Source organism: Corvus cornix, chromosome 3 (assembly GCF_000738735.6).
Source record: "Corvus cornix cornix isolate S_Up_H32 chromosome 3, ASM73873v5, whole genome shotgun sequence".
Taxonomy (NCBI): domain Eukaryota; kingdom Metazoa; phylum Chordata; class Aves; order Passeriformes; family Corvidae; genus Corvus; species Corvus cornix.
This window is the reverse complement of record NC_047056.1, coordinates 966,806-993,115: the sequence shown is the minus strand read 5'-3', so window position 1 is coordinate 993,115 and position 26,310 is coordinate 966,806. Positions and strand designations below refer to the sequence as shown.

Below are 26,310 nucleotides of genomic sequence, written 5' to 3'. Positions count from 1 at the left end.
TGTGTTCTAGTCCTACACAAGACTTCGGTCCTTTTTAAAAATATTAAACGTCAACAGGAAGTTCGTAACTTTTAGAAGATAAATAATTCATGTCTATTACAGAGCTACAGTACACTGGAATAAATGTTTGATGTAGTAAAAGTACTGATGAAAATGCTTCTCTTCAGCACAGTTCCTATCACCAGCCGTGCATGGCAGATGTTAATGTGAGTTGACGTTAGCACAGGCAAACTTCATACATTTTTAGTGGCAGCTTTTGAGTGAACGGTTGGAACAACAAATGACTCAGCCTGATCATCTTTGCGAAATATGAAGGGCTGAAAGATTTTTTTATACCTTAACAGATGATTTCAGCTGTGTTTGAAAAGCACAGGTAAAAAATCCTGCTTGTTGGCCTGAGAAGCGAGGTTGTGGAAAGGAGAGTAAAGACTGAGATGGGAAAGCCTGATGTTTTCCTGAAGACATTGCGGAGCGCTTGGGCAGTCTGAATATTCCTGAGAATGTCTTGACCGGGTTGTAGCAATTTCTCGTGACTGCATGGGCGTGAAATTTGCTGGCTGGAATGTGGCACAGTTCTAGAAGCCGTATGTGCTGAGGTGAATTTTTTCTCTGCAGGTGCTAGTGTGGAGGAGCAGCAGTACAGCAGAGTTAGATCTGAAAGCAGACTTGCAGCAACCACACGAGTATTACGGAGAGAGAGAGAAAAGTGAGTGTTTCCCTCAAGTGCGGCGGCCGAAATCAGCGTTGTGATTTTGTTGCAGACGGCCGAGCCGCGTTTCCGGGGCGCTCTGCTGCTGCAGCCCTCGGGCGCAGGCGTGAGCCCGGGGCTGTGCTCTTTGTGGCCGCAGGTGAGAGCGTGAGCAGCGACACCTCCCTGGGCTGCGGGGCCGACGTGGACATCGCGCTCGTGGCCTGGCAGGCGGCCGAGGATGACCCCGAGGCCGGGGCGGCCACGGGAATGGGCGCGGACCCCGCGGCGCCGCGCTGGCTCCAGCTCAGCCCCTCACAGGAGCCGGCCAACCTCACAGGTACTGCGGGCCCCAGACTGGGTATGAGCTCGCCCTTGTGTGCCCCAAAGAGGAGCTTGGGCTCTTCACTTGGCTTATACGGCACCAAGTGCCCTTCATCGTGCTCATTCAGAATTGTTTTGCCCACCCAGAGTTGAAGGAATTCGGATCGTCAATTTATTTGCCAATAAATGATGATTCAGAAGGCCACCACCCAGCTGAAGATAACTGGGCTTCTTATGGTACCAGAGCACCGCTGCCCAGCTGGGCTGCAGTAGCTGGTCACTCACGGGCCTGCCCCGCTGTTCAAGTACAATACACTAATTTTCATGTCAAACGAATGGGTTTTATTTCACAGCAGAATGGTCTGAGGAAGCATCTTACTGTATTTTTTGACTGATAGGGAATAAGTGGTTCATTCTTTGCCATTTGTAAAGGTACCTTTCATCTAGTGATGTGAGTCAGATGTTAGTTAGGTCAGGAACCTAATGCAGCAACGTGGGAATATCTTACAGGCTGGTTTCCTAATGGATGCACAGTTGCAAGGGTATTTTTTTATATCCACTTTTCCTTTGAAATGTCTGTGCTTTAGCAAACCAGCACAGCCACTCCAGCAGCTCAGAGTGCTGCTGTAAGAAAGGTACTACTGCCCGTGGTAAGGATGATCGTGTATGATAAATGCATTGTTTATGGCTGTGGCGCAAGAATTGCCCCTTTTGAGGGTATGAAGAGAAAGGATCACGTGTAGTAACCCGGAGGGTAATGTGGAGGGAAAGGAGAAGTGGGGTAGCAGATGTGTCACTGCCCAGCAGAGCCACAGCGCCCCTCTCTGCATTCCTGCTTCTCACCCAAGGCACGGCTTTGCTTTGCTGGGGAAGCCTGATGGGGTAAGGCAGAACAATGCTGACGCCACCACTGAGCAGCAGAGATGCCATTTCCCTGAGCACAGATCCGTAGAAGATCATTCTAATGTTCTTAAATAACATCTGGTTTAGCACCTTGGGACTTTGTAATGCTACCACACAAAAAGTGGAAGAAAATTCCCTAAGTTGTTTTTTAGATATATTCAAATGTAAGAGCCTCTGAAATGCCTTTTATTTCACTAACCTTCCTCGAGTCCTCTGAGGACATGAGTTATTTCCTTCTGCCTGTGCAGAGGTTTCCTGCAATGTCCCTCCACACCCCTTGGCTGCTGCAGGTGCACCCAGAGCCACGGGTGTGCTCCCGCCTGCGGACAGGAGAGCTGCTACCAGCTCTGGTCACTAAAATGTGCACTTCAGTGCGGGATTGGGTTTGTACTGCTTAAGAACATGGATTCCATTAGCCTGACAGTCTCCTCCAAGCCCTGCTCTCTGTGCACTCTGCTCTCGCAGGAGCTGCTCGGTGTGAGTGGTGATGCCTGAGCACATTCCTCAGGACTCTTCAGCCATGGCTTTTTATTCTTCTGCCCAGTTGTGTTGCCAGGTCTTGCTACGCTGTGTGGTCTTAAAAAAAAAGAAGTGATTTCTATAAATACAGAAACATTACCTGTAAGAGCCAGTTATTGACTGAATGCATCCCTCAGGTGCGTGCATGTTGCATTTGACTGCATTTGCCTGCCTGTTGAAAAGCCCCCTGGGGGTGGGGATGGTGTGGTGTGGCAGTGCTGTGGCACTGTCACCTGCGAGCCCCTTTGCCTGTGTTTGCTGCCGTGTTTTTCTTTGAGTCACAAGAAGCTTCAGCAATGAAAGAGAGATTTTGGGGAGAGAAACCTTTTGAGTTGGAAGACGGTTAGAAGGAGTAATGGCCAGATTTTGTTGACCAAATTCATACTTACTCTGCGTTTCTGACTTGTGGAAATGGAACACTTTAAATTGACAGACAGTAGCGAGTTCCTGGCTGACGACTGCAGTATAATTGCTGGTGGAAGCCTTATTGGTTGGCATCCTGATTCTGCTGCTGTGTTGTGGAGGAGGATCCTGGGAATTCTTGGAGATGTGAACAACATACAGTCACCTAAAATCCATGCAAAAGTTTTCGGCTACCTTTACGAGCTGTGGTATAAACTTGCAAAGGTATGTGGTACTTAGAGCTAATGACAGCGGTGCGTTTCTTTTGCTGTGGTTCAGCGTTGGCACCTGCAGCGTGAGCATGGCATGGGGAGGGTTCTGTCGTAAAGGAAGCTTTATCTTGCTTGGTTTCCTGTAGCTAGCTCCAATAGGGAGTCCTGTCCAATGATGGGAGAATTTAAATGGGGTGAGGAAACAGCAGCAAAGAAGAAAGAAATACAGGCATTGGTGTTTGTGTAAAGGCCCATGGTGTGACTCAAACTGGTGGTGTTTGCTTTGGCCAGGGAGCAGCAGCATAGAACAAGCTTTCCTCGGTGGCTTTGGCTGAAGTGGGAACTCTGTATAGCACCAGGTGTAGCGCCTGAATGTAAATGAAGTAAAATTAGAACATAATCATGTGAAAAAAAGAGCATTAAAACAGTGAGACACTGGTTTTATTAACGCTCTGCTTCAAAAACCATTAGATCCGGGACAACCTGGCTATCAGCGTGGACAATCAGTCGACTCCCTCTCCTCCTGTCCTCATCCCTCCTCTCAGGATATTTGCTTCATGGCTCTTCAAGGTTAGTGCTGAAATTCTCACACGTGAGTATTTTCCTCCATGTCAGAGCTGAGTTGGCCTGTATTTAGTTGCCTTATTTTTGCCTTTTACCATCGCTGCTGGCTAAGACAGCAAGTGCCCTCTGAAGGCTCTTCGGAGCTGGGTATAACTGTATGTGTGCTTTTTTGTGGGAGAGCTGCTGGCGAGGCAGCTTTGCCTTGGCTGGCTGGTGGGGAAAGCAAGGAGTGATGCGGGTGTTGTTGTTGCAGGCAGCCACGCTGCCCAGCGAGTACAAGGAGGGGAAGCTGCAGGCGTTCCGGCTGCTCTGTGCCATGATGAGCCGGCGCCAGGACCTGCTGCCCAACTCCGACTTCCTGGTGCACTTCTACTTCGTGCTGCGCCTGGGCCTGACCAGCGAGGACCAGGTAGGAGCCTTGCTTCGTGTGCCACCGCTCCCTGCGTGCCCTCCTGAGTGCCCTGTGCCGTGGCAAACAGGATGTGCTGCCAAAACCCACTGCTGCTGCTGGGGATGGAAGCTGCTCCGGGTCTCCTGTCCTGGGGTGGCCTCGGGGATAAAGTGTTCCGTGCGAGGCGAGGAAAAGACTTACTCGAGCTGTCAGACGATGGTTGTCTCGCAGAAACAGCTCAGTGCTCGTAGAAACTCTTAGGAAATATTCTTTAGACAGAATAAAGATTATCTAAGAGCGCCTCCAGGTTTTTATAGCTGCAGGAGTGAGAGCAAGGGCTGGAGCTCTGCTGGGAGTGGCAGCAGAAAGGGCACAGAATTTCCCCTCAGGAAATTCTGGGAGTTACTGCTGGTGCCTTTAGGAAACCAGCCAGGTTTGATCATTTCTGAGATGGAGCAGGGAAGGAAGGAAGGAAGGAATCGCTACCGGACTCTTGCCCTTCAGTTTCCCTCCTGAAAAGTTAGAGCAGTTGGAAAATACTCCTTTTAAACAGATAACAATATAAAGGCAGGAGTTTTCTCCTGGAAAATCCTGGAAGTCCTGCTGCAGCTGCCCATCACTCCAGGGCTTCCCCGGGTGTTTTGCAGCCCCACACTGCGTGTCCCTCCATGATTTCCCTGGATATTTTGCAGACTGCTGCTGCTCTTTGTTCTTCCTCCCCGCTCTGGTGGCTGCGTCTGCCTCTTGGTGGCACACTTGACCACAGGTTTGCTGTTGTGCGTGCGCGTCCTTCCCGCTGTGCTTTCCTCAGCTGTGGAACTGCTGGGTGAGGTGATAACTGGCACTGCCTTGGAGCAAGGTGTTGATAGGAAGCAGGATCCTTATACCTGCTCCTCTATTTCCAGGGTGATTGGCTCCAAGGTGCTTGCTGGGCGCTCAGATGGCGGGAGCCTCTTTATCAGAGAGGGTGTGGAATCAGAGAGGGCCCAGGATTGCTGCAACAGGGATCCTGGCGTGCCCTCCAGGGTTTCAGTTAGTGCAAACCAAAATAAACTTGGGGGTGGACTTCTTAGCACACATTCGGTTTGTCTGCTAAGCACAGGCATAAATTTCTCCCTTTTTAGGAATGTTCACAGAAGGAAGGGAGTAGGAGGTGCCTCATGGAGGAATTTTCCTTCTGGATGGATCACTAGTGCAACTTTAGCGTTTATGTAGGAAAGCCACAGAAAGACAGCCCAGCTCCAGTAAATCACCTTGGCTGCTTCAGAAGAGCTTTTTAGGTGGTTATGTAATTTAAAAGTGTCACAGTCAGAAACCTCTTTGACCTGAACAGTTTTCAATATTTTGGTTTGCATGACAAGTGTTTTTTGGAACTGTAGTTCTCTTTTCACTCCTCACTTCGGGATGTGAGGATCTCCTAATTGCTGCTGTGTTGTGTCGCTTTTGGTGTTGATAGAAAAACAAAATAATCCAATTTTGAGTATGTTATAAATGAGTACAGTGTTATTCCCAGCAAGTGCAGCCCAGCTTTGGTCTCGGGGGGTGCATAAAAGAGCAGTGTGAGGGTGTATTTTATAGGAGGCTCCCGCGGCGCTCCGAGCCCAGGATGTAGCAATTAGCTCGGCAGAGGAGACGGTGGGGTAATGAGCTGCAGCTAATTTGTCCACGTGGAAGTGTCTAACAACAAACATCCCTGGAGAAGCGAACAATTCCGTGCGAGGATTGCATCACCTTTCCAGGTGGGAGCAGCCCTGGCACAAACGGCTGCCGTGTGGAGCGAGCCGTGGTCAGGGGGCGCCGGGAGGGGCCCGGGGCCAAGGGACCATCTGTGGGGTGCCTCCCTCCTGGCCCGCTCCAGCCAGTGGCATTGCTCTGCTGCTGAGGGGGCCTGGGGTTTTTTCCTGGTTTTTCATGAATGAAGTTCGTCAAGGCTCACAGCCTTCCCTCCCTGGCCTCCAGCATGAAGGAAGGAGAAGTGGCACGTTCACTGCCACACTGGGGGTTAGTGAAGGTGGTTTACCCATGCTTAGGCAATGGAAAGATCAGGAAATGTTGCTGGGGTGCGGTTTGTAGGGATGCTGTGGGGTGGCCTGCTGCAGTTTGGGGGGAGGCATAGCTGCCTTCTGCTGCCAGCTGAGCCTGATGGCTGGAAAACTCCTATTCCAGCAATTGCAACTAGGTGTGTCTTTTGATTCAGATAATAAATACAGCTTTTTTGGTTAACCCAAAACCTAACGCTGCAATGCACAGCTTTTGCAAATACCTGAACCAGGAAAAGAAATGTATTCTGTTATTGCTGGTTTAGTACTGCTGTTGGCTGTTTACCATAGCAGTACCTTTTGCTTCATTCACATGGAAAAGTCTCCTTGCTCCATAGCTTCCTCCTATTTGCTGAAGACCAGAAGTACCAAAATACAATCACAAACAGCTTCTCAGAAGATCAGCTGTTGAGAAAATTGTGGTTCTTCATCTCTGGTCTTTCTGGTACTTACATAATCCTTTGAGATTGCTGGTGGTTTTCTCCTAAGAATCCTGTGGATTTTTGTGACACAAAAATTTCCTATTTCTGTCTAAATTTCCACTTGTAGTTTGAGAGGAGAAGGCCGTGCAGGTGAGGTGCTTAACCTTGGAGGGACACTGTAAAAAGAGGCAGGTTTTCAATCCTTTTTCAAGTTCCAGCCCTCGGCTGTTCAGTGTAATTTTTTAGCCAGTCTCACCCTCCTACCAGGGTGAGCAACGCTGAGGTGTTGCCTGCAAAGTGACCGAGGGGGTCAGTTGTATTCCTGACTTTGGGAGTGAGTGTAAGAAATAAAATTAGTAAAAGTATGGTGGTACTTACTTGGCAGAGTACCCCTGGGACAGGATGCTTACATTTTTTAGAGAACATAGTCAAAGGTGGGGACTTCTGAGGCTCTCTGTGGAAAGGACAGTGGACAGCCAAGGAAGGAGACGCTGCTGGCGGCTTTTTCAGTTCAGTGATATGAAGAGCAGAACAAGCTTTAAATATGGAATGAGAGGAAAATCGCCCCAGTCCAGCCAAGCTGGCAGATGTCCTGGGTGATTAAATGTCAGCACACGCAGCAGGCCTGCCCGTGGAGCGCAGCCTGGCTGCAGCCCCAGCCCTTAGCAGCTTTGTTTCAGCTCGATTCCTTTGAGCAGTGCAAGGATGCCGTGGACGAGCCGCTCTGTCGGTAGCCGTGGCGAGGAGCCGGTGCCCGTTGTCCGTGGCCTCTGTGTTTGTTCTGAGTGCGCTGTCGGTGATTACGGAAAGGAAGCTGCGGCAGCTCTGCGGTGAGCTTCCGTAGAAACGCTGCCTCGAGCTCTCTGCGTGGGAAATGGCTCATTTGTAATAGGAAGCGGTTTGCAGTAGAGCTGCTACCGGAGGAGTCATTAATTACCTGTTCGTATTAACGTTGGTCTGACATTAAAAAAGCCCCAACATTTGCGGGCTTTTGTATCTTTGTGTCCAGTTGCTGTTACTCAGCAGCCAGGAGCAGTGCACAGCAGCAGTAGCCTTGTGAAGGTGCAGTAAATGAGTAGCTTTGCTTTTGTCCCCTGTGGAACGGGTGCTTCTTGCCTGGATTTCTGCCTGATGGCGCTGCACACGAGGACCCTTGGTTGTACAGAAAGCATAGTGCCATTTAGATTCTTTCCCAGACTGCCATTTAAAAGGAAACAACCTTAACGTAGCCTATTAAGGCTTAGATTCCCCTGTTTCAGCTTCTCGAGGCTTCTTTCCAATGGCCACCATGATTTTCTCCCTCTTTTAATCCACCCCCTATCTCATTCTCTGTGGAAAATTTGCCTGTGCGCTCCCATTATGTGCTTTGAGTGCTTTGAAAAAGTGTTAACGGACAGCACGTTTCCAGTAGGGACAAACAAAAGTCCAAATGCCAGGGTCTCACAGGAACTCTCACATCCCCCTCTGCTCGCCCCAAGCAGGCTAAGTGGGAAGCGCTGGAGAAAATAGCTGCAAGATTGACTGGAAGCAAGGGGGGCAGCCGGGTCCTGCCAGTTGCAGGAGCTGTGCATTCTGAAATGGTTTTGGTAGTTGTGTTCTTTTCTATTTATTTTGCCCTAATTCATTTGACCTTGCCAAGTGGCTTCCATCCCACCCAGACTCCTGCTTTGTGGTCGGTGGGTGCTCTGTCTGTCAGAGCTCGGAGCAGTGCCACCAGGGGCGTTTGGGAGAGAGGAGTGTGGTGACACAAAGCCACCTCCACATGCCAGGCAGCGCCGCGGCCTCGGCACCCGCACCTTTGTCCCTGTATCCACTGGCTGCTCAGGGACTGCTCTGCATGTGCACAAAACAGAAGATTCATCCCAGTCCTTAATCCCAGTGGTCTCCCCGCTTGTGAAAGTATGGAACATGCTCCAAAATGGGAGAACTTAAAAAAGGCTCCCTCCATTGTGTTGCAGCCTTGAGGGACTTGAGCAAACATAACTGGTTTGGGGTTAGGTCTTACCTGGCACCTTGAAATGGAGTTTTCTGATAAGCCAATCCTGGATCTCCTGAGCTTGTCAAAATACTTCATAAATTTTTATTGGAACTTAATTTTTGACAAGTTAACTCTTAACCTCAAATGTAGCGATAGGTAGGGGAAACTTGGAATAAGTAAGTGGAAATGTTTGTTCCTTTAAAGTAAAAGAGGAAAAGGGAAGATTTACCACCTAAGTCTTCTGTAAATTAATAATCTTTCCCGTGCTGTAGATCTCAGCTGCCAGTGAGGTGTCTGTTGGTGAGGAACAGAGTGAACTTTCAGTGAAAAATCCGTGTTGTTCCTTCCTGTTGAGGGACAATTGGAAACGTGAGGAAGGCAGCTGGCGGGCTATTCGGTTACACCTGTAATCTGCAAAAGCTCGGAACAAAAATTAGGTGAAGAATATTTTTGCAATTGACCTTTCAGCGAACTTGCATAAATTTATTTAGCTTACTCAGTGGATGTTCATGACCTTATAATTTGAATTACTAGATTAACCTATACTGAAATACGATGCCATTTATAGGGTTAATGCATTTGAGAAGGACACGCATGTGATTGCCCCCTCCTCTCCCCTCTCCCCCCAGCTTTAACACCACAGAGCATCATTTTGAATTGAAATAGTCCGTAATGGTCCTTTTTTTCACTTTTCTTTAACAACATGAACACTAAATTATAGCTGTGCAATTATGTAAACAATGGAAATGCTTCCAGAATGAATACTTCCTTTTAAATTTTCATTTTGTGTAATTGCTGAAAGGTTTGGAGCCATAATAAACCAAAATTATTTTACACATTTGTCGTTCTAAAGGTCAATTATGAAAGGAGTAAAGCAACAACACTGTGCGGAACGAGTAAACCAATTTCCATGGCCATCACCATATGTTTTTCTTATGGCTTGTGTTTTCCAGTTGCTGTGTACATAGCATTCAATTAAAGTGATTCATTGACTAGGCTGGAGCTGCTGCCCGGAGTTTACGTTACAGGGAAGGGAAGGAAGCGGCCCGGCTCTGTTTGAGTTACCTGATTTTGCGGTATCGCTGATAGCACAGATGTTCTCGCTCCCTCGCCTTCTCACAAGCCTCTCTCTGCTGATAAGCTCCAAAGCTACCAGACTGCTGCCCCGGATCCTGTTTGGTTGCGAGCTGGGTGCTTTGCTGATGGGGAAAGGGGGAAAAGCCTGACGGGTTACCTGTGAGCGCCCTGCTGAGCAGAACAGCAGCGCCGCGGGCGGGGCACAGCCTGCCTGGGCCTGAGCTGGGCTGCAGTCCCCCAAAGTGGGGTGAGTGCCTGAGCTGAGCCCGGCTGAGCGGGTCAGAGGGAAGGCGAGGACTGCTTCAAGAGCTTCTGGAAGTAAATTTTTGCTTTAGGGAAAATGATTTATTTTTAGCAGCGCTGCATCTCGTGACCAGCGAGCGGATCCCTGCAGCCCCACTCCTGCAGCCTTTGGGAACACGTGTGCTGTCACAGCATTCGTGTATTATAGGAACAGTTTTATGGTTCTTCTTTATTCCTGTATTGGGAGCGTTCTGAGCCAGGGAGTAGGGAGCAGAGCCAGAATCCCTGCCCTGGTGTGTGGCAGATGGGAGCGCTGGGGTGAGGACGGGAGTTAATGCAGTTGTTTGGAGCGGTTCCCTGCACTCCCTGGCCAGGTTAGCCCGGGCTCCTTTATTGTGGCACATGGCAGCAGCAGCAGCCTGCTCCCATCTGCTGCCCTGAGCAGGGGCCAGCCCTGCCGTACCTGGCCCTGCTGGACAGGTGTGGCGTGCCGGACCAGCACGGAGCGTTAATCAGCCCTTAATTATAACGAGGTGGGTCCTTTGTTCTGCTCCGACTGAGAGTTTACCTCCCGGCTTTATGAGCGGCTGCATCCATCCGCTCTGGTTCTCAATGTTTGCATTGACCCGTATTGACTCAAAATGTATCAAAGGAAGTGATTAAAATGAGTTTAAACATTAACTCGAGTGGCATTTTAGCTTATTCAGGAAAGTGAAAGCATTATCTGCTACTGTGTTAAGAACTAATACTGTTTATTTAAATATATAACAGTCGTTTCATAGGATGCTGCTGTTGAAAACACTTCGTGGAACACTAAGTAGGGGCTGTGTGGGGCTTTGAGAAAATAGCGCTAATGTTAAAGCACCTCTTCATGTAGAGAAAGTTGGGTTGGCTTTAGCTTCTGCTGTGGAGATTGAGCATGAGGACACATTCTGGGGCTCTTAAGTTCATTCAGGCTGTCGTTGACACATCATGAAACCAGTGGATGTGAAAAAAGGGTTTTCCTTTGCGGCTTTTCAAAATTTTATTGAGTGAAAGATTGTTTTCTACTCAGTATAGAAATAGCTTGATCTAACTCTTCAGCAAATGCAGTGTTGCAGGTAAGGATTATGTAGATTTTACGCCTAACTTTAAACCTGCTGAAAGCTTGTAGGGGAAGGAATCTTAACTCAAATAGAGGAACTTCGCTCTGGTTCAGAGAGAGCGTGAAGACTTGAAGCGTGGAAGGATTAAAGATGAAATGCTTATCTTGAATGTACTCTGTACCACAGGGTGATGATGAGCAAAGCTGGGGCTGCTGCTCTGTTCCTTCAGGGCACAGGGAGCAGGCAGGCCTTGGGGGGGCAGCTTGTGTTCTTGTGGCACGGAATTCTGAGAGGTTTTAGGAACTAGCTTCTCTGGACTGCGGCAGTGCTTCATCTTAAATCCATTAAACGTTTGGATGCTTGAATCTAAAGTCTCGTTTGACAGAATGGTTGTGCTGAGGCACAAAGAGACGTGGCTGCATGGTGCGGGTTTTTAATAGGAATTTAGGGGCACAAAAGTTACCAAAGTACCAAATGCGCTTTTGTTACTCTACGCCCCTGGAGTGGAAGGTGGTGGTTACGTGGAGGTCAGTCTGCACACAGAGCTCTGGGAATTTCCACCTCGATCAGTGTGGGACTAGCGAACCTCAAAGTTACATCTTCTTGAAGCCTCCCTTTTGCTTTTGGGCTTTCTGGCTTTTCTCACAGGTGCCTTCTCTTGCAGGACATCCTGAACACCGTCATAAAGCACTGCCCACCGTGGTTCTTCTTCCTGGGCCTGCCTGGCTTCACCATGCTGATCAGGGACTTCCTGGGGGCGGCCGCGCGCGTGCTGAGCGCGGACACGCCAGAGGTGAGCAGGGCTGGCTCCGCAGAGCCACGCTGCCGGGGCTCTGGGGGTGGGTGTGCGAGCGTGTGAGATCCTGGGATAAGGCACCACACTGGTACTGCTGAGGTGTTTCATCCAAAGGCTGAGGTGCAAGGAAAGCGCGTCCTGGCAGCGTGAGCTGCGTTGCAGTGAGCAAACACCGAGAGCGGGGAACTCTTGGGGTGATGCAGCATCTCTGGCTAAATGTCAGCACTGATAGAAATGTGACTCTAAATGATTAAGTTATTGAAGGGTAAGTAAAATAGCAAATCAATGGTGGGTTGCCAAAATAAAGGTAAAGGTCGGGCAGTCCTGGGAAAAACAGGAAAGCTCTGTTGCATGCGGAACACCAGCTCAGGGGAGACCTTTCTGTCTGTTCTGGCTCAGGGCTTTTGCTGCCGCTCTTGACATTTGCGTGGCTGAGCGGGTGGCCGTGCACAGGGCCACAGCCCTCTCCCGCTTCAGCAGAGCTGGAATGGTGAGCCCAGCCACGCTTCCTCCGTCAGCCCTCAAAGAGCTTGATCGGCCTCACTGTCGATCCAAAGCTTAAAGGGCTAATAAGAAATGGATGCTCGATTTTTCCGAGGAAAAAAACAAACCGGGACACCCCCTTCCCTTTCTCCTGCATGTGTAAAACTGGGTGTGCCTTGCGTTTCCAACATTACACAGTAGCTAATGTGTTTATAGCTCGTGCCATGGTGCTTTTGATGGTTTTATTGGAGTAGAGATCTCCCTGCGCGTTGGTATCACCTACGCAGTGAGCGAGAGTGGGGTGTGCACCCACTCTGTGCCAAAGGATCGCCTCACAGCAGTGCTGGATGAGTGCTTCAACTCCTCACTCAGCTGTTCCTCAGAGGTACTTTGTTGGCATCAAACGGCTGATTGTCAGATTGGGGAATGAGGGGAAGTATTAAAGATGTAGATCGTGCTCAGGAGTGGGGCCGGGTGCCGCTGGAGGAGCAGCTCAGCCCCACCAAGAGAACGGAGCAGCACAGCAGAAAAAGCAGGGGCAGGAGGGTGTGTGTTAGGTACTGCCTAAACCCAGCTCCTGCTGGAGTTGGGAAGGAAAAGCTCCTGGAACGTGTTCCCTGAGACACCCGAGTGCTGCACGGTGAGCGCAGCAAGCTGAGGATGGCAGTGCACGCTGGCCTAGAGCTGAAGGCACCTCCGTGTGTGGAGGGTTTTTAGGGAATATTTCTGCTTGCTTGCCCTTCTCCAGGCTCCCCGTTCCGAAGCTCACACCATCCTTGGTGCTCTTGTGTGCTTTCCAAATACCTACCAGGGAATCCCACAGCTGGGACCCGTTTCAGAAGCCAGTGAGAGCATCACGGGAACTGCAGATGTGAAGGTAAAGCCACATTCATTGTAAATCCTTAGGTACCTAACCTGGTTTTACTGTGCAGTGACTTCATTCCTGCCCAAATGGTTGCCCTCACACAAGCCTCGGCCTCCTGTTCTTGCTTTCTTCATCAGGCCTCGGAGACTCACTGGAGGCGTCTTAAAACTGTCCTAATTTTACAAGTGTCTTTTCTGTAGTAAACAATACACTAAATTTTTCATGACGTGTTTTGGTTAGAACCTAAACACTGCAGTTTGTATGAAGCCACCACCACTTGTTGTTCGTAGCTGCCCCTTGACATTGGAAATGAATTGATTTCCTCTTGCTGCCTGTACACGAGTCGTCAGTTGATTTGATTTGTCTCCACGAGGACCTGTATATTTGAGTTGTAATTGGTGTTTCTCCCTTGACAAAATACAATTGGCATGAGATAAAGATGCTTTAGCAACAGACTTGAGAATTGAAGTGACTTCATCTGTAACTATGTCAAAATTAAACAGCTTTAAAGTAGATGTATGAAAAACATGCTTATTCTAATTTATTTTGTTATTTTAGTATTGCCTCATAAGCATTTTATTGAAGAATGCTGCAGAGGAGCCAAGTGAAGCTGCAAGGTAAAATACTGAGTAAAAGAAATGGGAAAACTGTGGAATTGGTTAGGTTGGAAAAGACCTTTAGCATTATCAAGTCCAACCACTTATGGCTTGGAAAAGCCTTTTCTTGCTGCTTATTTTCTGCTGCTGCCTTGTGGTTTGGTCCTGTGAAGTGGAGCCTTACTGTGCACCATGAAGGTGCTGGCCTCTCATCTCTCTGCATTTTTTTCTCCCCCCCACCCCCACTAAATATTCCTCTGAAATTTCTGACAAGCTTCCCCTTTTTCTTTCCACCAAGGTGCATAGCCATCTGTGGCCTCGGAGTGTGGATATGTGAGGAGCTCATGCAGCGCACAAACCACCCCCATGTGAAGAAAGCCATCAATGTCATAGGTGTGACGCTGAAGGTATTGCTGTGGCAGGCTCTGATGGCTGGGCTTTGGGAAAAAAAGGCATTTTCACTTTGCAGATGGTCACTGGCGGTCTGAGGCTCAGGCTGCTGCTGTGGTATCGTGTGCAAGCATGCAGAATATTTGCAAAAATAGCCTGTGTGCCTAGAGACTCTTCCCTGGCAAAGTCACGTGAAAGATCACGCAGCCACTGTCAAACCTGGTGGTTCCTGACGCTGACCATGTGATTTCACAGCGCTAACGCTGCTTGCTGTTTGCAGAGATGCAAAACAACGAAGCATAGAAAAGCTAAATGCGTTGTATTGTATCTGGACATTTTATCTGGCTTTTGATCACCTTTTTTCTTCCAGTTTTCCAGCAAGCTGGTAGCTCGGGTGGCTTGTGACGTCCTTCAGCTGCTGGTGTCTTACTGGCAGAAGCTTCAGGAATACGAATCCTCCCTGTGCCGGAAAATTACCGAAGTACGTCAGATTCTTTGAAATGCTTGCGTGGAAATCATGTGCAAAGTTGTCTCAATTCCTTCCTTGGGCTGCTGTGATTTTGTTAACTCCTCCTTTTTTTCATTGTTAAGAATGTACTTGCTACACTCCCTGGACCAGTGCAGGTCCCTCATTTGTAGCGAATTGTTTGTGAAGTGCTCAGTAACACGTTTCCTTTCGCTTGGACGTTGACTGGCGCAGGCAGTTGGATGCTCCTACTGAACCTGTTCCGTACCCTGTGCAGTGAGGGTCTGTCTCTGCAGAGGAAGAAGCCGAATGCCTTTCTGACACTTTGTTTGTTTGGCTGTAGATCCTCGTGGCCACCATTGCGTTTCTCCTGCCGAGTGCCGAGTACTCCTCCGTGGAAGCGGATAAGAAGGTGTGTCGCTGCAAAGAGCTGTCTCCGTTCTTTGTGCTCTTTGAGGGGGGTTTTAAATGAGGTCGCTCCGAACCACAGTTGAATTTTAAACTTTCCAACTCGTACCTTAGAGTCTGGGTGAATTTATTAGAACGTACCTAAACACCACGTTCCGTGCTCTTATTCAGTTTATAGTTTCGCTGCTGCTGTGCTTGCTGGACTGGTGCATGGCACTGCCCGTGAAAATGCTGCTGGAGCCTGTGTCTGCTGGCGCCGTGGAGGATCAGCATGCATCCAGAGCTCCTTTGCTGGATTACATTTACAGAGTGAGTACGGGGAAGGAACGTGGTTTGCTCTGCCTGGCTGCTTAAAAGATGCCTTTCACACACCCTGAAGGCACAGAAGCAGATTTGTCAAGCTCTAGAAAATCATGGCGTGCAGGTGAGAAGTCACAAATGCAGAATGCTAAAAAGATAAGACAAGGTGTAGAACAGATAGGGGATGGTGGAGACCAAGGTGAAATGCTTAAAATAATGAGCCCGGGAAAATCATCTTTGCAGAAATACTTGGATTATTTGAAGTGGGCTGTAAAAACACAAACTGGGCCCTGAAGTGAGCTGTTGAAGTCCAGAACCGGTGCAGATACGGAGACTGTTAATTTAGAAGTGCTGTTAATTTGGACACAGATGGGCTTGGTAGTGTGTCCTGGCTTCCCCGGTGTCGGAGCTGGGGGGGCCCTGCTCGCTGGGGCTGCTGGGGGCTGGCCTGGGTCGGTCACTGGCTCGGTGCCCCCACAGGTCCTGCACTGCTGCGTCAACGGCTCCAGCACCTACACGCAGCAAAGCCACTACGTGCTCAGCCTGGCCGACCTCTCCTCCTGCGACTACGACCCCTTCCTGCCCCTGGGGAACGTCAGGAGCTCGGAGCCAGCCCAGTGCCCCTCCTCCACTGACTTGGGCGACCTGCTCACCGTGGCTGAAGGTAAGGGAGTGCCCAGAGCACGGGCTGGGCCAGCATGTGTGTGCAGCAGCTGGGAAGTAGTGTTCCAGGTTCCATCTCTGCCTTGAAAACGTGCTTCTCCTTACTGCACGTAGCAACTGTTCCTTCAAAACTGGGCAGAGCTCTCCCCGGGTGAATTCCAGTTGCCTCTGTGATAGGATGTTTGAGTTTGTTGCCAATGCTGCTCCTTAGAACAAATTTCTGTTTTGAAGATGTAAAGGGAAAGAGAAATGCTGTGAACCACAGAAAAATGGTTTTAGACTGAATATGAAAAAACCCTAGAAGTTAGGAGGTTTCTGGCTATAGGAGGAGTGACATTCCCACAGGAGAAGTGGAGGCACAGTGTATCACAGAGCACAGTCACTTTACGAAATACGATGTATGTGCCCGTGCTGAGGGGAGCATCTGAGCGTCCAGGAGGTCTCTCCCTGCCTCACCCAAGACTCTCCCTCCTGCCAGGGATGGAGGAGCATTGCTTTCCAGTGACATCTCTGGTTTACCTTGGCTTTTGGGCCATGGCACCCTCCTGCTCCTATGGCTGTGGGGATGTGGTGAAGTAAAACAAAACCGTGGGACAGGTAGGATTTCTTGGAAAGCTGTTGGAAGTAGTTCCTTGAACAGGAAGGATCAGGAGGTCAGACAAGGTGAGCTGCTGTAATGTGGCAGAAATCTGCAGGAGCTCCTTCTGTATTGCCTCTCGTTGCTGTTACCGATGCACTGTGTTTTCATTGATCGTTTCAGAGAAGAGGAGGAGGAATTTGGAACTGATCCCTCTCACGGCGCGGATGGTTATGACTCACCTGGTGAATCACCTGAGCCACTACCCGCTCAGCGGAGGCCCCGCCATCCTCCACAGCCTCCTTAGCGAGAACCACGACAACTCCTACGTGGAGAGCTCCGAGCTGTCCTCGGAAGTGTTCCGGAGCCCCAACCTGCAGCTGTTCGTGTTCAACGACAGCACTCTCATCTCTTACCTCCAAATCCCTGCCGAGAGGAAGGCGGGCGCTGAGCCGGCAGCGGCCCCCTCGGACGTGAGGGTGATCGTCAGGGATATCTCAGGGAAGTACTCTTGGGATGGCCGGGTGCTGTACGGGCCTCTGGAGGGCTGCCTGCCGCAGCGCAGCACGGCCAGCGCCTTCGTCGTCTCCGGCGACGCGGAGCAGCGCTCCCTCTCCCAGAACGAATTTTCCCAGGCGGAGGAAGGAGAAGACGCCCTGGACCAGCTGCTGGAGAGGATTGGGAGCACCAGCCCCGAGTGCCTTCTGCACCCGCAGCGCAAGCTGAACGAGCCGTCGCCGCCGCCCTGCGGGATGAGCCCCGAGCAGGAGCGCGCCATCACCGAGGCGCTGCTGAGGCAGAGCGCCCAGGAAAGGGCGTTCATGCTGGAGTGCGGCTCGGACTGCAGCATGAGGGTGGCCCGCCAGGAGCCACCGCCTCCTGCCGAACCGCAGGCCTCCTTCTATTTCTGTCGGCTGCTGCTGAATGACTTGGGAATGAACTCCTGGGACAGAAGGTAGGAAGGGAGGATCCAGAACGTGCTTGTAGTAGGGTACTCTTCTCACTTCTCATCCCCAAATGTGTACGTGCCTAAGAAAACGAGCATTGTGTTGCTGGGGGCTAGAGCAGAGTTTTGAACTTCAGTGATTATTTGAAACGGGTCAATAGATGGTGTATAACAATCATTTTAAGAAATCGTGTCGTGTTAATTCATTCTCTCAGCTACTTGGATGACAAAATGCTGTGTCTGCACTGTGTTGCATTCACCTTCAAACATTTTTTTATTTACTTTTAGAAAAAGCTTTCATCTGCTGAAGAAGAATTCAAAATTGCTGCGAGAACTGAAAAATCTGGATTCCCGCCAATGGTAGGTGATGTGTGGTGAACACACCGTTGATAAGGTTCGTGTTTCCCAAGGAAGAATGAGTCACCAGAACCAAAGCTTCATTCCCAGTGAATCCAAATATTGGTATGAAAATCGGACTGTTTGTTTCTCCAGAGTTCTGTAGCCTGCATGGAGGAGCCACCCTCACTGGCACGTTCTCTGCGTACGGAGATTTCCAAATCAGTGGCAAATAATGAGACAGATTTTTTTTCAAGTTTGCTTTAGCTGAGAGGGGAGGGAATCAAATTGTTTGTGGCCTGGATTCAGCTGACACAGAACGGCATTTTCTACAGGATGAGCCCTGTGTCAGGAGCCATACTTTGGGGGGTGATCTACCCAGAACTGCTCCTCAGCCAGGAAGTGACAGAATGGAGTTCTGGATGTTGCATTTTATTTTTCATTACTCGGCATAGAGCTGTTTGAAGAACAGCTGCAGCACTGCGGAGTTCTGAGTTCCCTCTATCCCAACAATTTCCGTATCAAACGCACTTTGCTTGCTTTCAAGGAAGCCAGCTGTCCCTGTCAGCATTGTAAAACTCAGCCCAGGGTCCAAAAGTCAATAATGTTTCTTCTGCCTTGTATGTCATCACCCCGTAATTAAGATTCTGTAGGTCAAATTATGCTCCCATTAACACCTGTGCCACCTCGCTGTCTGTGCAGTGCTGCACAGATCTGAGTCATTAACCCTGTAACTGGAATTTGGTCACCAGTTCTGCGGCTGGTGCACAGGAGGAGCAGGCTTGACTCTGCTCTTGGAGCTGGGGTCTCTGCAGTGGGGTTTTGGTGGCAGGAAAATGGGGGGACATCTGAAAGCGACTATGTTTTGTGTGCCTAAGAGAAATGGGTGTACGGAGCTAAATGTGGGCACCTGCTCGTATGTTTGGAGTGCAGGGGAATCTGAAAAACAATTTTGAGCTGAAACTTTTGAACTTTGATTTATTTTTCCATCTCGTGGCAGTCGTGAAACTCACAAGATTGCCGTGTTCTACATCGCCGAGGGACAGGAGGACAAGTGTTCCATCCTGGCCAACGCAAGGGGAAGCCAGGCGTATGAAGATTTTGTTGCTGGACTGGGCTGGGAGGTAACAGCCGTAAATTTAGACAAGCTGCCACGCTGCTGGTGGCACTGCACAGCTGTTAGTTCACCAAAAAGAAAATTTCTCGACACGCTGATGGCTTGGCTGCTTTTTAGCTCTTGCCGTGGTCAGGGCACACACTCAGCACAGGAGTTCTTTATGACGTGTGCAGGTTTCATTTGCTTTGTCAGAATGGCGTGTCGCCATCTAAATGCCATCAACGTTTTTGGGTTTGGGAAATACAGAGTGTTTGGGAAATACCCAAGTGCCACAGGGAGATGCAGCATCCTCAGGCTGGTGCTGTCAGGAAAGCAAGCACGCCTTTGGACTTGGGCTTGACTTCAGAGAGGTGTTTCTTCTGATTAAACTTCTGGAATAATTTCTTGTGAGGTTTTTCTCTCTGTACAAATCTTCAGTTTCTTCTGCAGTTTTTCTGGTTCTTTTTCTCTCTGCCTCTCGTGGCACTCCTGGCAGTGGGAGCTGTGAGCCCCACAGAGCCCTCAGCCAGCAGCGTGTGGCAGAATGCTGTTGTTTCCTTGCTGCTGTTTGCTGGAGGAAGGTAAAATTGCTGGATAGATGATGGCTCAGGAGCTAGTTAAGAGAGATTTACTTCTAGTAAATGTCAAATGCAGGCACGGAAAAGACAAATCTAATGGGAAGATCGCAGAGCTGTAGGGGAAGACTTCTTTTTCTCTGGAATGGCTGCTGAGACCTGGGGTGGTGATTTCATTAATCTTGATACAGAAGTAAACGCTGATCGTGCATCAGTCTTTTCAGATTGCTTCTGTTTGTTTGTGCCTTTGGCTCCTTCAGGTCGACCTATCCACGCACGGCGGGTTCATGGGCGGCCTGCAGCGCAACGGCAGCACGGGGCAGACCGCGCCCTACTACGCTACCTCCACCGTGGAGATCATCTTCCACGTGTCCACCAGGATGCCCTCGGACTCGGACGACTCACTGACCAAAAAGGTAAAGGCCTTGCAGTGCGTTTTGCACCACTGCAGTCATCAAGTGCTTCGGTGAAGGTTTGAAGTGGAAGCAGCTTGTGCTAACTGGCCCTGGCCAGCCGTCCCTGCGGTGCCACGTGGTGCTCCGCAGCTGGGTTAGCTGAATTAAATGGCATCTAAATTCTGGGTTCTGAAACACAATTAACATTTCCATGGTAGCCTCAAATGCCACTGTGAGTAATAATATTAGCAATAATTTCATTTGTACGTTGTCTGCCTGCCAAAACTGCTGTAGGTTGGTAGAACAAAACAACCAAATGTGGCATCGTGAAACCTTCCAGACAACTCGTCCCATGTGGAACAGTAAAGCAAAAGGGGGGCAGGGGGTGGGTGACAGGCTCTGGAACCCAAGCAGCCAGCTGAGGGTTCAAGCCAGTAGCCACTTAGGCACAACTCCGGCAAGCAGCCTCTGCTTCAAAGACAGCCAGAACCCAGCCCGAAATTCTGTTGGTATCAGTGCTTAATCATTTGTCTTTCCTGACAAGGAGTGATTTGAGATTATGCTGTTTGCCAGCTGCTGCTTACAGTCAAAGGAGATTTTTGAGGCATACCGAATCTCTGCCTTTTTAATGAGGATTGGCAACTTGTCCTGCAGAGGTTGTTAGCGTGCGTCAGTAACGCTGTCCAGTCCACCATGGGATGCTGCTCTGCTCTGGGAATTGTCTGTACCACTGTCACTGGGTGACTGCGTTTGGTGTCGTTAGTTTCAGAATGACACGTGCTTTTCCTTGGAGTTTCTGGTTACTGGTTCTGAAAAATTGCCCAGCATTTTGTACTAAAGTCAGATGTTGTCTTTTTTCCGTGACATCTGTCATTTAAAGAGAAGAAAAAGAAAAGCAAGCAAAGCGACGTGTTTCTCTTTCCGTGTGTACCTCGCTACTTTTGTGGATACGAGGCTGTGGAGAAAAGTACTCCCAGTGCTTCAGGATGGAGCAGTGGGGCAGTGGTGTGTAGGACAGGGCTGTAGAGTCTCTGGGACCCTGCCAGGGTGGGACTGTCTGTATTTTTATTGTTCCTGACCTGTGTTTGTCCAGCTGCTAGACCAGAACTCCAGTGATGAATGATTTACAGTTTCCCTAGGCAACATGTTCCATATTCCTATGCTCCACTGCTTGTGCCATGAAAAAAATCTCTTGTAGGGGCTACTTTGCTTCAATGTAAGCCCGTTGATTCTTACCCTATTTCACATGGATACGAAGGGCAGATTATTTTGCAGCAGACTTACGCATGTCTGAGAACTGCTGCCATGTCTTTCCCAGACTTGTTTTTCCTACACAAACTGTGGCCATTTATTTAGCCTAATCTTCCCTTCCTTGTAAGTCCTGGCTCCTGGGTTTTGTGGAAGTGTGGCAAAGACACTGGGATGTGGTCTGGCTGTTGAGTAGTTCATCACCTGGGAGGGGGAGAGCACAGTGTGGCAGAGCTACCACAAGGGGAAGATGGGGTTTATCTGCAAACAGCCTGCTTATTCTCCTAATTCTCGTTCATGTTAGGGGCTGTCACAGCCACTGAGAGTTACTCTGTTTGTCTTCCCTGCTTTCACTCTACGAGAATCTAAGAAACAGAAAGCAAAAACATTTAGTAGCTGTCAGTCTCCAAGTTTCATGGTGCCAGGAGGCCAGGCCAGCTCCAGCACATGCTGAAAATACCACAAAGGGATTGCTCTGGGACCCTTCAGGAAAACCTGAGATCTGCTGTTGGAATGGAAGCCCGCAGGGATCAAACTGGGAATTCCAGTGAAGGACAAAGCTCTGAGCAAGCTCGTGGACCTGAGGGAGCTGCAAGCAGTGGCTCAGAGCAGATGACTTTCAGAGGGCTTTTTAATGCATACTCGTCCGTGGTTCCACACACAACAGTTCCATTCAGTTTGTCACAGCTCTGCTGTGAGCAAGCAGTGCAGTTCTGGGCAGATCAGCGTGGGCTCTCGGCAGATTTTACAGAGCTGCAGCTGCGAGCGGAGCAAAGGTGCGTGCGTTTCAGAAGCACTGCAGTTTCTGGAAGGTGGACAGTTCTCTGGGCTTAGGTCCCTGCCTCAGATTGTCGGGACAGAATGTCCCAGTTAAAAAGATTGTATTTATTGCTTCCTGCCATTAATGCTTTTTTTCCATGGGAATGTGGGAGAGAAAGATGGATTCCCATGGCATTCATTCCGTTCCTGCTCCTGCAAAGAACTGTACCTGGTGATACGGGACAGTGGTACTGGGAGGAGGAAACTTTACCAGGATGCAGTGGGGGCCACAACTTCTGTTTCCTTGCTCTCCCTCTGGGATCTAAGGTCGTCCCCCCAATCTCTGAAATCTATGGGATTGCTGTGGGTTTTCCTCTCTGCTTATTTTGCCTCAGACCAAGAGAGGCTTCGTCCCTGTCAGCACGCTCCGAGCTGAACAGAAGGACTGAGCACCTGCTGGCCTGTGGAGCAGTAGCAAGGCTATAAATTCTGGGGGCTGGGGAATTCAGCAGATGCGGTAATTTTACTTAAATGTGTTATTGTGGTTCTTTTATTTTTACTGAACGCAAGGATAAATGAAGTTCTGGTATGAATTCCCAAGAATAGGTGCGTTTCCACTGGGGATGAACTTGGCCCCCTTGTTTTTGTGCAGTAGAGCTGTCATTTGCAGTCTGCATTTTTTTATTTGAGGTATATTGCTGACATTATATTGCTAATTCATGAGGGAAGAAAGAAAAAAAAAAAAGAAAGAAGGAAAAACCCCTCTCCAAATAAGTCTCAGTCCTGGCAGAAATCTTTTCTAGTGGAGTAAACAAAATCCAGCTGATCTCTTTTGCTGCTGTAGGGTTCAGCGTCATTGGTTCCAAACTTTATCTGTCTGTCTTGTGGCAAGAGTGAAAGTCAATCCCAGGAATGGCATCCTACTGTCCCTGTCTTTTTCTGCTCAAATTGTGCTTAATGGATTAAAGATGTGCTGCAGAATTTCTCTGTGATTTGTTCCATCTTCTCCATTGTCAGAGCAGAACTTTTTCAATTCAGAAATCTGGTTGCAACCCCGTATTGAACTCTTGCTCCTTTGCTGCAGAAATTTGTTAGCTGGGGCTAGATTAGATTTTTAGCAGCTAATCTGACTGCTGTAGGGGTTTGCAGAGTGGGGACAGAGCTGTGCTATTGGATTTGTCCAATTCATTTGACTCCAGGACTATAATTGCACTTATGTCTTACAAGGCTTTTATGGCCTCGGGCTGGCGAGCAGCAGAAAAACAAATTGGCAGTGATACAGTGAGAGTGAAAGGGAATGAAAGGCACACATTATCAGTCCTCCAGGCAGCCCTGCTCTGGCAGGAAGTTCCTTGGTTAATTTACAAATAAAACTTAGATTTTAGGATGGGCACACAGTCAGCCAGACAATGGGGATGTCAGGCCCCACTGTTACTTAGCAAAAGTAGCAGCCCTGCCTCCCCAAAAGCAGGAATTCTTCCGTCAAACAGACGACTCCTCTCTGGAGCCAGCTGGCTGTGTAATGCAATTAGCAGGGAAAGGAGGTCATGCCGGAGGTGTGCACCGTGACCAGTGTCAGCACTGCCTGCCGGCCGCGGGCACCCGCGGAGCTCGGCGCTGGAGCTGCGCGCCCGGGGCCGCGGGAGGGACAGCGGGGCCCCGTTAGCCGGGCCGGGGCCCCCGTTAGCCGGGCCGGGGCCCCCGTTAGCCGAGCCGGGGCCCCCGTTAGCCGAGCCGGGGCCCCCGTTAGCCGAGCCGGGGCCCCCGTTAGCCGAGCCGGGGCCCCGTTAGCCGAGCCGGGGCCCCCGTTAGCCGAGCTGGGGCCCCCGTTAGCCGGGCCGGGGCCCCCGTTAGCCGGGCCAGGGGCCCCGTTAGCCGGGCTGGGCTCGTTCCTGTGCGCCCGCCGAGCACACGCTGCCATTGCCAGGGCTGCCGTTCCCCGCCGCGTTCGCAGAGCCATCGTTCCAGCCTCTTGTTGGGCTTTGCTTCTGATACCGATCTGATTTCGTGGCTGCTTTGGGATTTTTTTTTGGTGTAGCTTTTTTCCTTGTTCCCCCCCTCCACCCCTGAATTTGGTGGAGAGAGCAGCCTGGAGCTCTGGCTCGGCATGCGTCAGCCGTGGGGCTTTGAACATTTCAGCACAACTTGCTGAAGTCCTTCAGGGCACTGAGTCTGCCCCACAGCTGCTGTTTTGAATAAACAACACAGGGAAATAGCAGCTGGCTTATTGTCACTGATGAGATTATGATAACGGCTTTTTATCAATGAAGTTATCTCTCAATAACAAGTATTTTTGATTAATGCCAGTTTTTTCTTTGTAGCATTATACCTTGTAGCTGTGGTGCTTAAGGATGTGTGACTTGGAAACAAGGGCAGTAACTCGAGCTCTAGAACAAGTCACTGGCACACGCCAGTGGGGATCGTGGCAGAGTTAGGGATTCATGAGCACAGCAAGCGTTGGTTCAGCTAAGTTCCCTTCTTCACTGAATTTTGTTCTCAAGACTGCAGTATCAGTACAAAGTGTTTGATTATTATCAGAACAGTTCCTTGGGATTTTAAAAAGGGTCCCTCAAGCAGTATTTGGACATGCTTGGATGACTTTTTTCGGCAGTATGTGCTGCTTCTCACCTCAAAAGCCATAGGAGGCATGGCAGTACAGAGCCTTTTCTTCAGAAGAGCTGAGCTGGGTTTGTGAATTGCCCTCTGCAACCAGGCAGCGGCACTGCCTTACGGAATTCCGTGTCCACGTTTACTTGTTGGGCTTCCTACAGCACAGGTTGCTGGGTGCCACCTTTGTGGGCTCTCTGTGCTGGGAAGCCAGCGCCAGAGCTGGCTTGGGCTCAGCCTCCAAACGTGGGCCCTCGCAAATCCCTGGCCGGGGCTTCACTGAGCTCAGCTGGGCTGAGCTGGGCCCGTCCTTGGAGCGGGGCAGCCTGGCCAGGCACCCTCAGCATCTGGGACCTGCTGTGCACAAAGTCTGCTCACCAGATGGATTTTAGGGGTTTGTAAGACTAAACTTGACATCTTGCTTCTAATCAGTTTGGAGGTGACCTGGCTGCACCTGGTCATGGAGAGTGAGATCAGGATTTTGCCCTGTGTGTAAATTCCTGCTTCCTCTGGTAGACGTCAGCCTGTGGCATTACCAACACATGTTTTCTTGTGTGTTCCTTTGTTTTTACTGGGATTCTGCACAGCTATTGAGGTGACCACCAGAACAGCAACTTCTACTTGTTTTGTACGCGTAAGAAGCTCTAATAATAGTATTGTTAATGTTCCCGTGTTTTTTCAAGACAAAAATGGTTCATGTTTTCTTCAAACAGAGCTAAAATTACCTTCTACTCATGGGTGTAAATAAAACGCAATTATTATCTTCTGTCTCATTTAAAATAAGCTGAGGATCTCAGTCCTTCTGTGAATGGAGCTTTACTTGGTTCTGCTGGAATATGAACTGTAAGCCAAGGTCACAGTTGTAGCTTTTTCTTTGATTTTTCACAGTGTGGTTTTGCCACATTTCTCTCGTGACTGAGGGGGTCCAGTTTGGCACCAATACGTAGGAGTGAAAGGTTTTCCTTCTAAAGGCACTGCCTGGTTCTGAACAGGGAAGTTTCATCAGCGCAGTGCGGGCTGATCCAAAGCATGCTGGTGTTAGTTGTTATTTACCAGTGAAAACCACCACCTTCTCTTCCCTTTTTTCTCTCCCCCCACACAGAGTGAAGTAGCAGAGCTTCGTTTTGGCTTCTTTGTTCGGTCTATTGTGCACATTGTTCCAGGGGTAGCACCAAATTGGAGGGTGGGGGGTGTCTTTTAAGCTCTAAGTGGGACTTAAATTCTCTTTATGCTTGGAGCTGGCATTCTGCGTGTGGATTACATTTTAACTTTAAAGCTTACAGTTGAAACCATTGTGCGAGGCTTGTACGTGATTGCCAAATAGTTTTTGCCATCTGTTAGATCACCTCCAGCAGCAGAGCAAACACACACACGCACACACACACAGAGAGGCTCTCGGATGCTTTCTGCGGATGTCATGTTTAAATTTTATCTGTATTTCATGCAATTCTGCTCCAAATGAAAAGGTGTAACTCCCACGGTATTCCCCATTCTCCTCTACTTCGCATTGCCCAGATATTTTGCTGACGTTTCAAGCAGGAGCCCCCTCCAGACACAGTCAGCGAGGAGATGCTTGTGGATAATAAATTCAGTTATAGTGGTTCATGACAGGCAGTTTCTTGACGTTCTGAGTCAAGGCATTTCATATTTCTGTGACAGCTGCCTTATTTTAGCTGGAATACAATGCTCTGTTGGTTAATGCTTTGTTCTAGTAATTCGGTTTTCCATCTTAAATCACTGTAGGTAATGTACATTTACATATCATGCTAATGGCTAGTTTGATAATGACTTAATTAAGCCATCAGACAACAATGAGTTCTAAATGAAGCAAATTATTGAGCTGATGCTTTCATGAGCAACTGGAGAAAAACAATATTTTAACTTTTTCCGTAATGAAATATTCCTGCTATCGAGCATTGTAATTCAATTTGTGAGCCGTGACCCCTCCTGAAGCGTG

The 26,310-nt window shown here is 49.3% G+C and overlaps 1 protein-coding gene across 5 annotated transcripts in view; it reads left to right on the top strand.

Moving 5' to 3' along the window:
• The window catches only part of RALGAPA2 (Ral GTPase activating protein catalytic subunit alpha 2), a 93,435-nt gene that overhangs the window by 26,151 nt on the left and 40,974 nt on the right, over positions 1–26,310 (top strand). For all 5 annotated transcript variants that reach the window (XM_039569650.1, XM_039569648.1, XM_039569652.1 and 2 more), the window contains 17 exons: positions 616–706; positions 849–1,028; positions 2,868–3,061; positions 3,520–3,618; positions 3,866–4,021; positions 11,512–11,640; positions 12,875–13,003; positions 13,550–13,608; positions 13,886–13,994; positions 14,348–14,458; positions 14,787–14,855; positions 15,023–15,160; positions 15,632–15,815; positions 16,575–17,346; positions 17,626–17,697; positions 18,674–18,797; positions 19,605–19,760. In XM_039569650.1, coding sequence (XP_039425584.1) covers positions 616–706; positions 849–1,028; positions 2,868–3,061; positions 3,520–3,618; positions 3,866–4,021; positions 11,512–11,640; positions 12,875–13,003; positions 13,550–13,608; positions 13,886–13,994; positions 14,348–14,458; positions 14,787–14,855; positions 15,023–15,160; positions 15,632–15,815; positions 16,575–17,346; positions 17,626–17,697; positions 18,674–18,797; positions 19,605–19,760 — 2,772 coding nt within the window. The remainder of the gene's footprint in view (positions 1–615; positions 707–848; positions 1,029–2,867; positions 3,062–3,519; positions 3,619–3,865; positions 4,022–11,511; positions 11,641–12,874; positions 13,004–13,549; positions 13,609–13,885; positions 13,995–14,347; positions 14,459–14,786; positions 14,856–15,022; positions 15,161–15,631; positions 15,816–16,574; positions 17,347–17,625; positions 17,698–18,673; positions 18,798–19,604; positions 19,761–26,310) is intronic.